General features: G+C 43.3%; 1 protein-coding gene across 5 annotated transcripts in view; it reads left to right on the forward strand.

The window, feature by feature from the left end:
• Window positions 1–15,558, forward strand: part of RIN2 (Ras and Rab interactor 2) — a 238,662-nt gene that overhangs the window by 181,607 nt on the left and 41,497 nt on the right. For all 5 annotated transcript variants that reach the window (XM_026502950.4, XM_026502951.4, XM_026502957.4 and 2 more), the window contains one exon: window positions 14,287–14,479. In XM_026502950.4, coding sequence (XP_026358735.1) covers window positions 14,287–14,479 — 193 coding nt within the window. The remainder of the gene's footprint in view (window positions 1–14,286; window positions 14,480–15,558) is intronic.

Genomic DNA, 15,558 nt, shown 5'->3' on the forward strand with positions numbered 1-15,558 from the left:
GGGGATGCCCAGGGTCTTAAAACTCTACACCCAGCCCCGGAATCAGATGCACAGAATTCAAAAATTCTTTGGCCAGCTCTGTCCCATACTGTAGTTGGTGTGTAGCAGTTGGTCACCACCACTGACTTCTTCTGGAAGGGACTGTGTGCCCCAGGAAGTTCTCAGCTTCCCAGCAGCTATGCAATGGCATTGATACCCAAACCACAAGAAGCTCAGATTGCTGGTCCCTGGTACAACCCTTCACTTTTTCCACTTGAACGATGTTAGAACACAAGGTCAGAAGAGAAGATCAGTGGCTTACAGTCTGGGGAAGAGATGCTCAGTGTTCTACTCCAGTAAGTCTCCTGAAGTACCACGGTGACCATAGTAATTGCTCTGTGACCTTCTGGAGAAACCCATCCTCACTTAGTGCTGCTTTATTAAAAAAAAAACAAAACAAAAAACTTTCCACTGAAGTAAAACATGATTAAGAAAAAGCCATCAATAAGTATACAGCTAGATGAATCTTCAACGGTAAACATACCACATAGCAGCACCCAGATCAAGAGACAGATCATTCTCAGCAATCCGCCAACAACTCTCTGACTTCTATTGCCACAGATTCGTTTTGCCTGTTTTTGAACTTCATATCACTGGAATCATGCAGCATGTGCTCTTTTAACTCTGACTTCTTTCCATGTTTTGTGTAGTATTCCATTGTGTGAACCCAAAACAATTGGTTTATCCATTCTACTGTTAATGGGTATTTGAATTGTTTCCACTTTGGTGCTATTTTGAATAATGCTGCTATGTACATTCTTGTGCATGTTTTTTTGTGACACACCTCAGTAAGGAATATAGGAGTGGAACTGTTGGGTTGTAGGATGGTTAAATATTCAACAGTCAGTGAATGGTGCCCAAAAATTTTCCAATCATTATAGTCATTCACACTTCCACCAACAGCATATGGGAGTTCTGAATGCTGTGTTCTCCCGGTCTACACTTGGTATTGGCTGTTTTTTCATTTTGGCTATTTGGATGGATGTATGGATTTAGAGCTTCTAGAAGCATGATGGTTGAAGACAGGTAAGAGTACCTGTATGTACTCAGTATCTCTGTGCTGTGGGAGTCAGGAATGGGAGCTCTTTGGAGCATCATTTTATAATTCTTGCATGTTTAAGTTCAAGGCTAAAGTCATGAGTCATGTTCACAGCCGGTTCATTAGGTGATATTTATGGAAAGTGTGAAGTTATGGAAAGGATTATTTGGGGGGAGGAGATAAAAAGAGAAGACAATACAGAAATTATGAGTGTAAATACCTGTGTACCTTTTATTGTTTATATTTCTGCTTATGAATCTTAGATCATAAACTTGTAACAGAAGAAAAAGCCAATGAAATTTTCCCCGTGTCTTGGATTCTTTTGCTTTATGCTTTACTTTGTTCAGTACTTACATGCAGAAATATTCAGCATCTCATGAATTAATTCAGCCAAGGCCATTAGCTGCATCATAACTAAGAAATGCATGTGCATAAATCCAGTAGAGCTATAGTGTGAGTTTTAATTCTTCTCTGAAACTCAATATATCTGCATCCAATGCAATTTCCTGTATTTAAAAAAAATATATGTTCTTTAAAATATATATTCTCAACTGCAGTGACTTCAGACACAGAGTTTAATGTCACTCATCATTATTCCTTTCCAGCTTTTCCTCTTGAAAAGTCAGATACAAAGTGATCATTCTTCGTTAATCTATACCTGCTTTCTTTGGAAGATTTTGGAGAGTGTCTCCATGAGGTCATTGGGAAGCAAGGTTAAGTCATCAGATGCAGAAGTCTGTTTGCATTTTGTCTTCTCACAGTGTCTGTGTCATGGGTACTGTTAGCCAGCAAAACAGATATTTCCTCTTTTGCCTTTTAGCTGCATGTGCCACAGGCCATTGGTTCAGGGCTGGGAGCTCATCCTCAGGGCCTACAGCATCTGAGCGTGGGCCACTGCCCTAGAATCAGTCATATCTGTCACAAAGGTTGGTTTTCCTCCTTTCCTGGGAGCTCCTGTCTGGTTCAGCAGAACCTGGGAAGCTTACGATAATCACTGGCTACAGAGTATTGGGTATATCTTGCAGTATCTTAAGTCTCTTGAAAAGGGTGTTCGGTGTTATCAAAATGTATAGTTTCTTTGGGGCACCTGGCTGGCTCAGTCAGAAGAGCATAGACTCTTGATCTTGGGGTCGTGAATTCAAGCCCCATGTTGGCTGTAGAGATTATTTAAATTTTCCTATCATGCCCATTGAGGATATTCTGCTATAACTAGCTTGATTCATCCCCAACCCCCCCAAACCCTTAAACTGTTTCTTGATTTGAAGCCACTGGTGGGTGTTTGGGATATGGTTTCAAGGAATTCTATGAGGATTGAACCAACTCTTTGCTTATATTGTTACCAATGTAGCAACAATTAAGTTCAACTTCAAAAAAATATGTGTTAGGTAGGTGCTGTTTGTTAAAATACCTGGACAGTGGAGCTAGCAGGGAGACAGGATTATAAACAAGTATCATGTAATGGAATGAGGATATAATAGTGGAGTATACTAGATGTTCTGGGAACCTGACGGAGGAAGCTGGTAATTCCAAATGAGAGGTGTTTTAGGAAAGATGAGCTCCCACATTAACCTTAAGTAAAGAATGAGGTAAGCCTCCAGATAAAATATGCCCAAACATCTATTTAGTCTGTTTTGATTGGTGGTATCTATGATATTGGGGAAGACTTTTATTTTATTTTAAAGATTTTATTTATTTATTTGACAGAGAGAGAGACAGCCAGTGAGAGAGGGAACACAAGCAGGGGGAGTGGGAGAGGAAGAAGCAGGCCCTCAGTGGAAGAGCCTGATGCGGGGCTCGATCCCATAAGGCCAGGATCACGCCCTGAGCCGAAGGCAGACGCTTAATGACTGAGCCACCCAGGCATCCCCATGGGGAAGACTTTTAAAAAGAACATTTAAGAGTCATCTTTTTGATGACCAAGTAGAACATGTGCATTGTAGAAAAAGCATCATATAAAAAATAAAAAGATTACCATGAATCCCTGAGACAAAACCACTCTTGATTGTTTTTTGACTATCGTATTTCTTTTCCTTTGTGTGTATCTGTCCAATATTTGTATGTGCATTTAGATGGCAGATCATGCATGATTTTCACAGATTTAACCAGGGTGTTTCTGATCATCCTGAAAATGCAGTGTGTCCTAGAAATTGATTGCATTTTTGTCGAGGGATAGCACCTCCCAGTTGAGTAGCTGGCTTCCCTGTCCGCAGTACCCTTGGGCACACAGTTTTAATGATGGCCTACTCTAGATTAGGTACGTTTTACCCTTTACAGATCTTGCCTTGCTATTATATTGGTAGTTGATTCTGCCACAAAATATTTGCTTGGTTAGAAGGCAGTGGTGATTTAGTCCAGCTGTGAAATAACACTAGTATAACCAAAAGCACGTAAACACTAAGAACTGCAAATCCATGAAATGCTTGCCTTACCATGAAGCCTCGTGCAAGCCATTGCTCAGGGTTAAAGGTCAGCGGGCCAATACTTAAAGCCTGCCTGGCTCCTTCTCCTGTTTTCAGCTCCAAGGGTAGCCAGGACAACATGTTCTTTGTTTCTATTTCTTAGTTTTACAGGAACCAATGAAGGCCCCTGCCAGCATTGGCTCCATATCCGCCCTTTTCATCTCTAGCTGGAGACTCAATGACAGGAAGTTCATAAGCCATAAAAGTCCAGATCTTTCTCCTCTCTGAAAATGGCAGTGCCTCCTCCTGCCTGGAGGCGGGCATGTAATTTTTCTATTGACCAAGAAATTAGCCAGGGCCCCACATATGGCCAGAATGAATTTGAGTCTCCCTTCCTCTCCAGACTTAAATGTTTCAGAGTAGGAGTTGAATTCAGCTTCACAAATTCTAAAGAAGTGTTTTCATGATTAAAAGTAAGATGTCATTGGACAGTGACTAGTAGGTATTTTTTTTATTAAAGATTTTATTTATTTATTTGAGAGAGAGAGAGAAAACAAGCAGGGGGAGTGGCAGGCAGGGGCAGAGGGAGAAGCAGGCTTCCCACTGAGCAGGGAGCCCAATGCAGGACTCCATCCCAGGACCCTGGGATCATGACCTGAACCAAAGGCAGGTGCTTAACGGACTGAGCCACCCAGGCGCCCACTAGTAGGTATTTTTGAAATGGCAGGTTTTCTGGGAATTTTTCATTGGCTCCATGTGCATATATATATATGTATGTAACAGAAATTGGAACTGGTCCTTGTACAAGCAACTTTTATCAGATGGATCTCTTCTGTGTGAGCTGTTGTTTTCTTGTCTTTCTGCATAAGGGGCCTCTTCAACTCCTATTTTTTTCAGAAACCATCAATAGCAGACCCCTCACTCTCCCCCAAAAGATCAAGGAAGCCCTTGATTCATCTCCCACCAAGCCTGCCATGTTGGCCACTGCTTGATATTTGGAGTGTACTTGCTTTCGTATTGATACATAGACAAGGATCTACTGCTCCACGAGCAAGGCCATGGCAGACACAAGATGCCAACTTCTGTCTGGTGCTTAATTCTTAGGATGACTCCTGCATTGGTCTCTTGTAGCTGGAAGCCTGAGCCCTTGGGCACTGCCATGCCCCAGGCTGTACCTTTCTTGCCTTTGAGGCCCGTTGAAGTAACATCTTCACATGGGCAGAATGAGGAAGGGAGGCCTCCATTACAGAAATATCAAGAGAGGAAGCTTTTCATCCTTTCTTTTTCCCATCTGTAAGTTGAGGATGGCAAGCACTAGAGTCTAGGTTGGGAATAGACCCTAATGGCAGACGGAGACCATTCCAGCTGCAAGGACCACCAGGGGCAATCCTCAGGAAGGTTCACATTAAATGCTGACCAAACAAGCTCCGGAACTGTGTTTATGGAATAGTCTTTGTGTATCCTAGAATGGAAACATGTTGCTTTGTGTTCTTTTTTGAGTTTCTGGAAATTAGGGGACAGTAAAAGAGACATCCTGGAAACTTTGCTGAACAGAGTCTTTTACTCATAGCTCCCAGGACAGTCCAGAATCTTAGAGTCCGTTCTTTTCAGGCTTTGTCTGTTTTAGTAACAGATTCCTTTTTCCAATAAGACTCCATCTTTAGAGATGGGGAAACTGAGTCTGAGTGACCTGTAATAACAGGCCAAGGCCTCACAGTTATGAAGAGACAACTGAGGCTTTAATCCCAGCTGACTGCAACTGCTCTTTCTACCAAACCACTGGAGATTATGAAACTGAGGGGAGGCCAGGATCGGACTTGACCAGATTAAACCATGCCTGCCTTACAAAACTTGGCATGTTGACGTTGATTCACACATGCAGGAAATTCTCATGTTGATGCATTCTGACTCCAGGTAAATGAGAACTTTGTTGAGATCCGAATGCTAAAGCCCCCGTAGGTGTGTGCATGGGGTTCCCACTGTGGATTTTTCAACAGAAGGTAGCTTTCCTGCCAATACTCTTCTACTCCTATCTTCTCTGTGCTCAACCAGCTGGTACATGTCAACCTCCTTTGTTGGAATTAAATCTTATTCCCAGTGTTGGGATGAGGCGTTCTGTATTTGGGAACCTTGAATGGAGCATATATCACTAATGCCTGTGTTAGTGGGTGTCAGCTAAAACTCAGTGTTGACTTTTATATCCAAAGCGCACCCCCGGCCGGCTGGTGGGAGGTGGAGGGGCTGTCTACAAAGGAAATTCATGAAAAGTGAGGAAGAAGCTGCAAACACTTCGGATTTGTTGTTCTGGAAGGATTCGGACTGCTTCCTTTTCTTGACCCAGGCCTTCAGATGGCCAAAGGCCAGGGGGATCTTGGTAGTTGTGGTGATTTTTGCCAACCATTTCCTGATAAACACAGAGACAAGAACCTTTTGTCTCCTGAGACTGGAGCTGAGGAGTCGGATTCTATTGTTGGGCCTGGCTGAGGGAAGGCCTGAATCAGAGGTTATGCATGGGGGACCCAGGAAGAAGCTGATGGAGAGACCTAGTGCCCATGATGTTTCTCGTTGCCCACTGAGCTTCTCCCCTTCCTCACTCACAAGGAATAAACCTGTTGTTTGCAGATGACCTCCTACCTAGTTCCCCATCATGCATAGAGCAGGCATATGATCGATGCCTGCCTGGGGGTGAAGCTAGGCTAGTGAAAGAAATAAGTGGAATGCAGAGCAAAATGGGGTAAGTGCCCCAGAGGTGCATACACAGTGGGTGAAGGAAGTCAGTGTGCCCAAAGATTGGTTGCAGCTGCAGGAGATGGCGAGGGAACAGGATCAACCTTCGTTTTGACAAGGGGGCTAGAGCCAGTGTCCAGTGGGCACTCCAGAATAGCTTGACCCCAGTCAAGGATGGAGCTGAGCAATGGCAAATAGATGCTTTTTGGGGGATCCTTTCCCCCTTGAGTCCAAGAGCAAGGTTTATAAACATTAATATAGGGGAAATATTCTTGTGTTTTAATCCAGATTGTCTCAGCCCAAATTCCACCCACTGTGACACAATTTTTCTCTTATTCTTGCACCATCTTGCCTATTATTATGCGCCTAACATTTATCATTAAATTGACTCACCTTTGACATATATTTTAAAAAGTAAATTTGGTAAACCAGTCATAAAAAGACAGTGTATGATCCCACCTATATGAAGTACTTGGGTTAAAATCATAGAGACCTAAAATAGAGCAGTGGTTTCCCAAAGTAGGGGGAGTTACTTTTTAATTAGGCATAGATTTCAATTTCGCAAAAGGGAAAGAATTCTGGAGGTGGATGGTAGTGATGGTTGTACAGCAATATGGATATACATAACCCTCCTGAATTGTACATTTAAAAATGGTTAAGATGGTAAATTTTATGCTGTGTATATTTTACCACAATAAAAAAAATTAGGGAAAAAGAAGTAAATTTAATATCTCTGCCATAATTGGGAACTACACTAAATACAACAGCAATTTAAATAAGTACTAGACATTAAAATAAAAACTGTGCCTCCATGTGTGACCTTGGTGTAGCCAACGTTCTTTGGGAAATATTGTCAATTTTAATAAACCATAGAGAATTTATAGCATATCAAAATTTTTCCCACCAAATATGGTTTGGTTTGGTTTTTGAGCTCCTCACTTTGTCGCAGGACTGGGCCTCTTTGTTAGGGAGGCAGGCAGTGTGATGAATCTTAAGCCACAATGAAGTCCTGGACAAAAGCACCTTGGAAGCCAAGGCTCTGCTTTTGTTGTTGATTTTTGTTTTGTTGTGTTTTATTGATGGGCTCAGCATCCTATTGATTATAATTAACCCCATCAATTTGCCATGATACATTCTATGACTATTTATTAGACGCTTACTATGTAAACAAGGAAAAACTGTTAGTTTTCTTAAAAGTTGGGAGGGTCCATTGGAGTCCTTCAGGGACCTAGCACTCAGGCTGCAGGAAGAGCACCAAGTCTTCCTAAAGATTGAGCTATCAGGGAGCATTTTGCTGGAAATCCAGGTAAGACCAGGGTGGAGCCTGCTACTCACCACTTCAGATCCAAATCCGAGGTGGCCTTTTTGGGTTATTCAGTCCCAAGTGCATCGCCAGGATTGGTCTGGAAGGAGCCAGCAAAGCAAGCAGGGAGTCCCCTTCCAAGAGAGAATCACCTTCCACACCTTGCTAAAGCCTGATATGCCTTGCTAAAGCCTGATATGGGAGACCAGGGAAGGAGTGTGGGGCCAGGAATTGGATAGTAGAGAAGAAGACAAAAGTCAAAAGCCAAGCTATATTTTAGGAGGTCATGATAGTCCTTCCTTCAACCTATCCTGCTCACTTGGTCATCTAAATATCTCCAGATGTCCCAATTGACAAGGTCATTAGTTCTGTAAGTGGAAGCAAAACAGAATACCTAGATAAAACATAGCAGTGGCTTTTCCATGAAGGCAGACCGCATTTAGTAGTACCAGATTCCAAGGCAGGCAGGAGGATGTTTGTGGGGAGACACACATACGCACATGTGCAGACATGCCTGTGCATGAGCCAGGGAACCGTAAGAAGTGGGTTAGGGAAGGATTACTTTGATTAGAGTCACCGCCGGCCTTATTTAATTCCAGAGGACTTGCCACTGATTCTATGAGAGGTTTTTAGAAGTTGTTAATTAACTAAATCCATCTCTTTTTTAGTTGAACTATGATCTAACAGTCTGCTTTAGAAAGACAAATTCATAGTACATTTTAAGTATTTAATTGAAATGGCTTTTGTCTTTAAAAAATAATCAAGGATATCCTATCATGGAGGTTGATGTAAATTGTCCATTTAAAAAATACAGTTGTTCAGGGGCACCTGGGTGGCTCAGTCGGTTAAGTGGCTGCTTTCAGCTCAGGTCCTCAGGTCGTGATCCCGGGCTCCTGAGATGAGACCACAAGTGGGGCCTCCTGCTCAGCGGAGAGTCTGCTTCTCCCTCTCCCTCTGCCCCTCCCCCTGCTCATGTGCTCTCTCTCTCACACACACACTCATAAACAAACAAAATCTTAAAAAAAATAAAAAGAAAAAATATAATTGTTCAGCTTAATGAACAATTAAGGTGTGCTTTTAATGTGCACAGGGAAGGTTTGGCTTTTTGTTTTTTGTGTATACTTGTTTGTCCCCTTGTCTGAGCATAGAACCATCCATAGTGCTGCACCTGCGCTGAGAACCATTAGTGAAATGGAAGGTGCCACCTTGTTGATGGTAAAAACTTGGCATTATGCCTTGTATCTAGTCCCCTAAAGCTTCATTTTTGCTATTCAATGGCTGAATGATGTATAGAAGGTTGCTAGCTGTATTTACTGCACCAGTGTTTTTTCCTACAGAGACAAACTACATCTAAGTTTTTGTACTTTATATATTTCTTGGTTCTTGGTGTCATTTGTTTGAAAAAAGACTGGATTGTAATGTCAAAGTATAGTCCTCCTGTGTGATGTTTGGGACCCTGGTCATTTTTAGCTGCTTTGATAAGTCATGCCATCCTCTGGAGTTGTGGATTAGGGCAAGAAAGAGCATCATTTGAAAAGTCTGCTGCAAATTATTTTTCTCTGAGATGAATTTGATTCTGTAAAATTTAATAAAAATAGAACTCGTGCCTTTCTGCCCGTCCTGTATTAGAACACGTTTTCTGCAGTTTCTTGCTCCTGTCTAGGCTACTAACATGTGGCCCTGGGAATGAAGGGAATAAAGCCAAGTGGAAAGCCTGCTCTCCTCCCACACTCAAAAGATCCTTAAATTGGGTGTGACCAGAATGTAGGTGTTGCGGGAGAGCCTTGTCCCCCAGGCTAGGTGTAATATCCACGGGGCTGCTTCAGAGCCACAAGGCCTCGGTCTGTTGGCATGAGGGCAGATAACAGTATCTGAGTTGCCCAGAGAATGCTCTCTGCTCCTAGAGGCACATTGGTGGGGCATTCTGTGGTTTGCCCAGTATTTTCACATGTGGGTGTGGGTCTCACTGAATCCATACCTGAGCTTTATCTCCCCATAAAAGCAGGGCTAGATGCTTGGAAATAGTAATAACAGTTGAATAAATAAATGAATTTTATACTCGTAAACCCAGGGAGATGGTAGACATTTTCCCCAACCTATTATTTTGAGACATATCAAACATTATAGGATAGTTAAGAATAGTACTGTTCACCCAAATTTACCAGTTGTTGAATTTTGCCACGTTTCCTTTACCTCCGAGACTCCCCCCCACACACACTTTTTTGGACGGGAATGGGAGGCTGACCATTTGACACTTACTTTCCAACATTTTCACACTTTGACCCTAAATTCTTCAGTTTGCATCTTTTAAGAACAAGAGCATTTTCCTGCATAAATAACAGTATCACACTCAGGAAATTAAACATTAATACAGTATATCTGTTATACACCCTTATTCAAATATCCCCAATTGTCCTTTATAGCTATTTTTTATTCTGATGCCATATGTGATCAATTCTGTGTACTCAATAGAGTTATCTCTCTTATGTCTCTTTATTCTCCTTTTATCTATAATAATCCCACAGCCTTTTAAAAATTTTTCATGACATTGATAATTTGAAGAGTTCAGGCCAGTGGTTTTGCAGGAAGTCCCTGAATTTGGATTTATCTGGTTGTTTTTTCTTGTATAGATTCAGGTTAAACATGTTTTGGGTCAGGAAGATGACCTAGATGTTATTATAACCTTCTCTGAGCATATATTCGGGGGGGGGATGCATGATGTCAAGTGCCTGTTCATTGAAGGGTTAATGCTGATGGCTTGATTCAGATAGTGTCTCACAGGGGCGACTGGGTGGTTCAGTCTGTTACATGTCTGCCTTTAGCTCAGGTCATGATCCCAGGGTCCTGGGATTGAGTCCCATGGCAGGCTCCCCGCTCAGCGGGCATCTGCTTCTTCCTCTACCGTGTCTCTAGCTCACTCTCTCTCAAATAAATAAATAAAATCTTTTTTTTTTTTTTTTAAAGATGGTGTCTCACAGATTTCAGCATTGTCAGGGTACCTTTCCTCTTCATGATCAGTGATCTGTGGGCAGATATTTGAAGACTGTGAATGTTCTGTTCCCTAATAATCTTTCACCAACTGATGTTGCACCCATTCTTTCTTGTATCAGTTCTACACCACGTGGAGGCATTATTTACCACTTGCTGATTAGAAAGACGAAGTTCAGAAGGGGAGGTGGGTCTCACCAGCCGGCCAACCACGACCATGTCATCATTAGAATCTCCTGAATTATATCACAATGATTTTTAAACTGCTCATTCTTTGCACCCCCTTCATATGTGCAGGCAGGCATCTGTTTTCAGAATCACTGGTTTCTATGAATCTCATCAACTTCTGTTTTAGGTTGAATTCCCTAGAAGCAGAGCCCAAGGTGTAGCTTCTTGTGCCATGATTTACTGAGATAGGGTCTCTTCACACGCAGCCCGTGAAGGAGTGAGCAGTGCAGTCTGGGATGAGTAGGAAACCAGGCGGAGATCTGAGGGCAGTTGGAGGGTAACTGCAGCCAGATCCCACAGGGAGCTCTGCCGCATAAACAGCACCCGGGGTTGCCTCACCTTCAGGCAGGAAGGCCGTTCCTCTAGGCCCTGTTTCAGTATGTTATTAGCAGTGCATCCGCTCCCAGGGGAGCATGGAACTTTCCAGGTATGACCAGGACGAGGGGGCAGCCAGCACCCACGGCAGCGGGGGCTTGGGTCCCCAGTCTGGTAAAGGGGAACTGGGCAGGGCATCAACAGCGTCCAATACAGATTTATTTCCCTTATTAGTTCTTTGCTGAAGGTTGCCTCTGAGAAATGCCAATCTGTCTTTTTTGTTCTTTCTTTCAATCTCTCTTATAATAATATACTATAAACCTCAAATGTCTGACTGGTAAAGAAAGGTGTTAGCTTAGTCATTTGCAAAGACAAGACCTAATTTATGGTTGCTCCTTGATGAAGCCTCATGAATCTTATTTACTGTCTTCCTGTCTGGGCCCGGGTTTTTTAGGCTGAGGTTTGTTGTTAGGACAAAGACTTTATCTCTTGAACAACTGAGGTGTCACGGGATGTGCCCTTCTAAGGAAGGAAGAAGTATCCACATACTTACTCACCGCACACAGGAGTGTTAGGATTGCCGCGTTAGAGATGGTAGAATTTGCTCTTGGTAAAATATCAACAGGCTGAGACGGCAGGGATGGAGGGTTTACTTAGGTTTGGAGAATTCTTTCAGGGGCATGTTACCACTGCACCCCTCCCCCTGCAAAAAACCACCCCACCTCATTGGTTCTGAGTTCAAGTGTGCATTTCGCTCTTAGACCTCAAGCAAATGTTTCTCGGACTGCAGCATCAGCATCTCTGGGGCTTGTTAGAAATGCAGAGCCTCCCCCACCCCCACCCAGGGCTGCGGAATCAGACCTTCTGGGGCTGAAACCAGGAATCTGTAGCTCAACAAGCCCCAGGAGATTTCTCTCTTAGGCTCAAGCACCAGTCCAATGCAGTGGTTGTAAACTTGCCTGCAAGCTGGAATTGCCTAGGGAAATTTTTAAAATTCTGATGCCTTTGTCCCACCCCAGATGTCTGATTTATTTGATCTGAGGTGCAGTCTGGCCATCAAAACATGTTTAAGCTCCAGGCGATTTTTATAGGCAGCCAGCGTTGAGAATCACTGCTCTACAATTGCCTCGTTTACTTCATGTGAAAGGAATTTTAACACCAACTCATTTTGAAGAGTGTGCTCTTACAGCTGTAAAGATTCACTTCAAAATACCTGGAGGCCCTGGAATGGCATTTGCAGAATGAGAAACTGCTCTTTTTTGGCACAGATTCTCCCATCTGGAAAGTTGTAGCAAAGGTAAAGGGAAACTTTAAGGGGAAACCAAGTGTAAATCATGAGTGGAAGCATGAGATTCTTCAGATATGTAGAAAGTCAAGAACGTGCAGGGAAGACATTAGGATGGGGGTCTCTGGCTAGCCCGTGCACTGTCCTTGTGGGTGTTGATCCTGAGCCTGCTTACCCAAAAATGATCGCCTTAGGTTGGCTTCTTCTATATTCAGTCCCTCCTCTTAGGGGTGGAGTGGTCCACATGGGAAGAGCACACTTTTTTTTTTAACTTTTTCCCACTCTTGCCTACCATTTGGCTTTATCACCATCATTCTCAATGTTGACAACTTCATTCAGGCCACACATTTGCGTTTCTTTGGGTTTAGATGTTTGAAGACCATTTGAACCCTAACCTGAGCTTGCCCCTTCCAATGTGAATGATCAGGTCTGATCTTTTTCACTGGCCACTCCAGGGCCGGTGTTGATGTCCAGCTCATTGAGAGCCAGGGTGTGGTAGAGGGAAAGAGATGCCAGAGCCAAACGCTCTTAGATTGGAATTCGCACCTGCTCACTCTCACCAGAGGCGTATCCTTGCCTTGCGCAAGTGACTCAAGCAGTCTGGGCTTCCCTGACCCCCCTCTTCATTTTTTAACACTGGATTCCCGGTACCTGCCTTTGGGGGCTGTCTTAAAGGAAATGAGAGAATGTTTGCAAAGGGCCTGGCACACAATAGACACCACATAGATACAAGCTCTCCTGTGTTCATGATCTTACTTGTTACCTGCAAAGTTGGAAGAACACCAGACCTCTTGAATTTCTAGCTCTGCCATTTCATGGGTGTTTATAATTCTGGACAGCCCAATATCTTCTTGGGCTCCAGTTTTCATTCATAAAAGGGGGATTACATACTCAGTCACAGGGTTAGTGTTGGCACCAAAGGCAACTAGGGAAATCAATATATTTTTTTTATTGAGATTTCATTCACGATTAGACCTTAAAGTGCATAATTCCCTGGTTTTTAGCACATTCACAGAGTTGTACAGCCATCAGCACATCCCAGTCCAGAACATTTTCTTTACCTCAAAAAGGAATTCCATACTGATTAGCAACCACTACCCATCCCACCCCCACCCCCAGTCCCAAGCCACAACTAAACTTGCTGTTTCTCTATTTGTGTCTAGTCTAGATATTTTGTGTAAGTGGAATCACAAGATATTGGTCTCTAGCTGCTTCCACTTAGCATGAAGTCCATGGTTCATCCCGTTTTGGAGCATGGCTCAGTACTCCATTCATAAAAAGAAAGAATGAATATTATGACTGAATAAAATTCCATTGTATGGATAGACCACATTTCATTTATCCATTCATTAGGTGATGGAAATTTGGGCTGTTTCCACTTTATGGCAATTATGAACTTATGTTAGCATAATTTTATAAATAGCACAGCATTACTCAACTGTGAGGTTTTATTACAAATAATATTAGTAATAAAAATGCCTAGATGTGTGAAAAGAAACAAGATCCAGTTCATTTGGGTACGAAATGAGTGTGCATGAGTGAGTGTGAATGTTTTGTTTTTGCTTTAAGAGCATGCCATGGTTGTGCTTATGATATATGCTTTTGAGCCACAGGACCACGTGCTACCATATGGGACATAGCATTTAGGGTTCTGCGCTAAATGGTTTATGCCAGAGACAGACTCAACAGCATTCAGGATGTTTAGAACCTTTGGAAACTGGGTTAGAAATAGAAGGTCTGTCCGGTCTGTCCAGTATTCTGTTTAATAGTATAGATAGGGAGTGAGAGCTAATATGGCATCAGACCCCAGAAAGCTTTCAGGCTGGAGGGGAAGACAAGTGAGGTGGAGATGAAAGATGGAGTATGTGCGAGGACAGGTCTAGCCTAAAGACTGGAGGATGGTCTCCTCCTCAGAGAAATGGGGCTGTGGCCATTTAACTCCTGCCAATTCTCTTTATCCTAGCATGGTAAGACACAAGGATGATGGCTATTCCGAAGAAAAGGATGTGAAGACCTGTCCACGGGACTCTGGCTATGACAGCCTCTCCAACAGGCTCAGCATTTTGGACCGGCTTCTCCACACCCACCCGATATGGCTCCAGCTGAGTCTGAGTGAGGAGGAGGCAGCGGAAGTCCTCCAGTCCCAGCCTCCAGGGGTAAGACTCAGAATCTCAGGGAAACATGTTGAGACAGGCAGGGGTGCTGCTTTGTTAAAGAGAAAGACTTGGAGTTCCAGAAAGTTCTTCCTAGGTTGTAGGGAGCATAGCTTCCAATGTGCACCTGGGTTGCAGTGCAGGGGGGTTGTGGGATGTATGGAGGCAGCTCCAAGGGAAAAAGCCCTTCACAGTTTGTCTTTCTGTCTTCATTGGCTAAGTTACCGAGGGAGGTCCAGGACTGGGCAGGGTGACCGGGCATCTGAGTAATGAGGAAGGCCCCTGGCTGAAGGGCCTGGGCTGACTTCTTGGGCCTCAACACTGAAGGTGAGCCTGGTTGTGGGGTCCTCAGTTGCCCCTGATATTTTTATTCTGAGCCTGGGAACCCTGCCAGGGCTCAGCCATGCAACTTGGGACTTCAAAAGTTCCAAAGTTCTGTGTCCATAGGCTTGTCTGCTCTCGCTGCTGATGTAAACCTGTTTCTCTTGGGCTTCCTCAGTGGCTTCCCACAGGGCTCAGTGCCCAATTATGTTTCTTCAGCTACTGTCTACCCAACACCAGTCAACACCAGTCTCCTAATCAAGACTACTCCACGACTCTAGAGGTTCCTCAAAAAATGTCACTCAGTGATTGGTGTATCCTGTGCTGTTCAGTATGGTAGGCACTTGCCCCATGTGGCTATTTAAATTTGCAGTAATTAAAGTAAATTAAAAATTCATTTCCTGAGTTGCACTATAGCCACATTTGAAGTGCTTACTAGCCACGGATGGCTGGAGGCTACCATATAGGATGGTGCCGAACATAGCATGTTTCCAGCACAGAAAGTTGTATTGGACAGCGCCTTTGTACCGTATCTGCTTCCCAAAAAAGGATGAATACAATAAGTCATAGATAAAGTAAGACTCGGAACAACTCATGACAAGAGATAGAAACTAAGAAATAGATGGCGAAGCAAGGGAAAAAAAGGGAAAAAAGACAAACTCCATCGTAGCTTGCTGAGAATGTTGTTGCATTTGGGCACAAAAATAAACTTTTGAGTTTCCTATCAGCCAGAGCCTCACTGTTATCACTTTTTGACTCAT

The sequence above is a fragment of the Ursus arctos genome, unplaced genomic scaffold (assembly GCF_023065955.2).
Source record: "Ursus arctos isolate Adak ecotype North America unplaced genomic scaffold, UrsArc2.0 scaffold_16, whole genome shotgun sequence".
NCBI classification, from domain to species: domain Eukaryota; kingdom Metazoa; phylum Chordata; class Mammalia; order Carnivora; family Ursidae; genus Ursus; species Ursus arctos.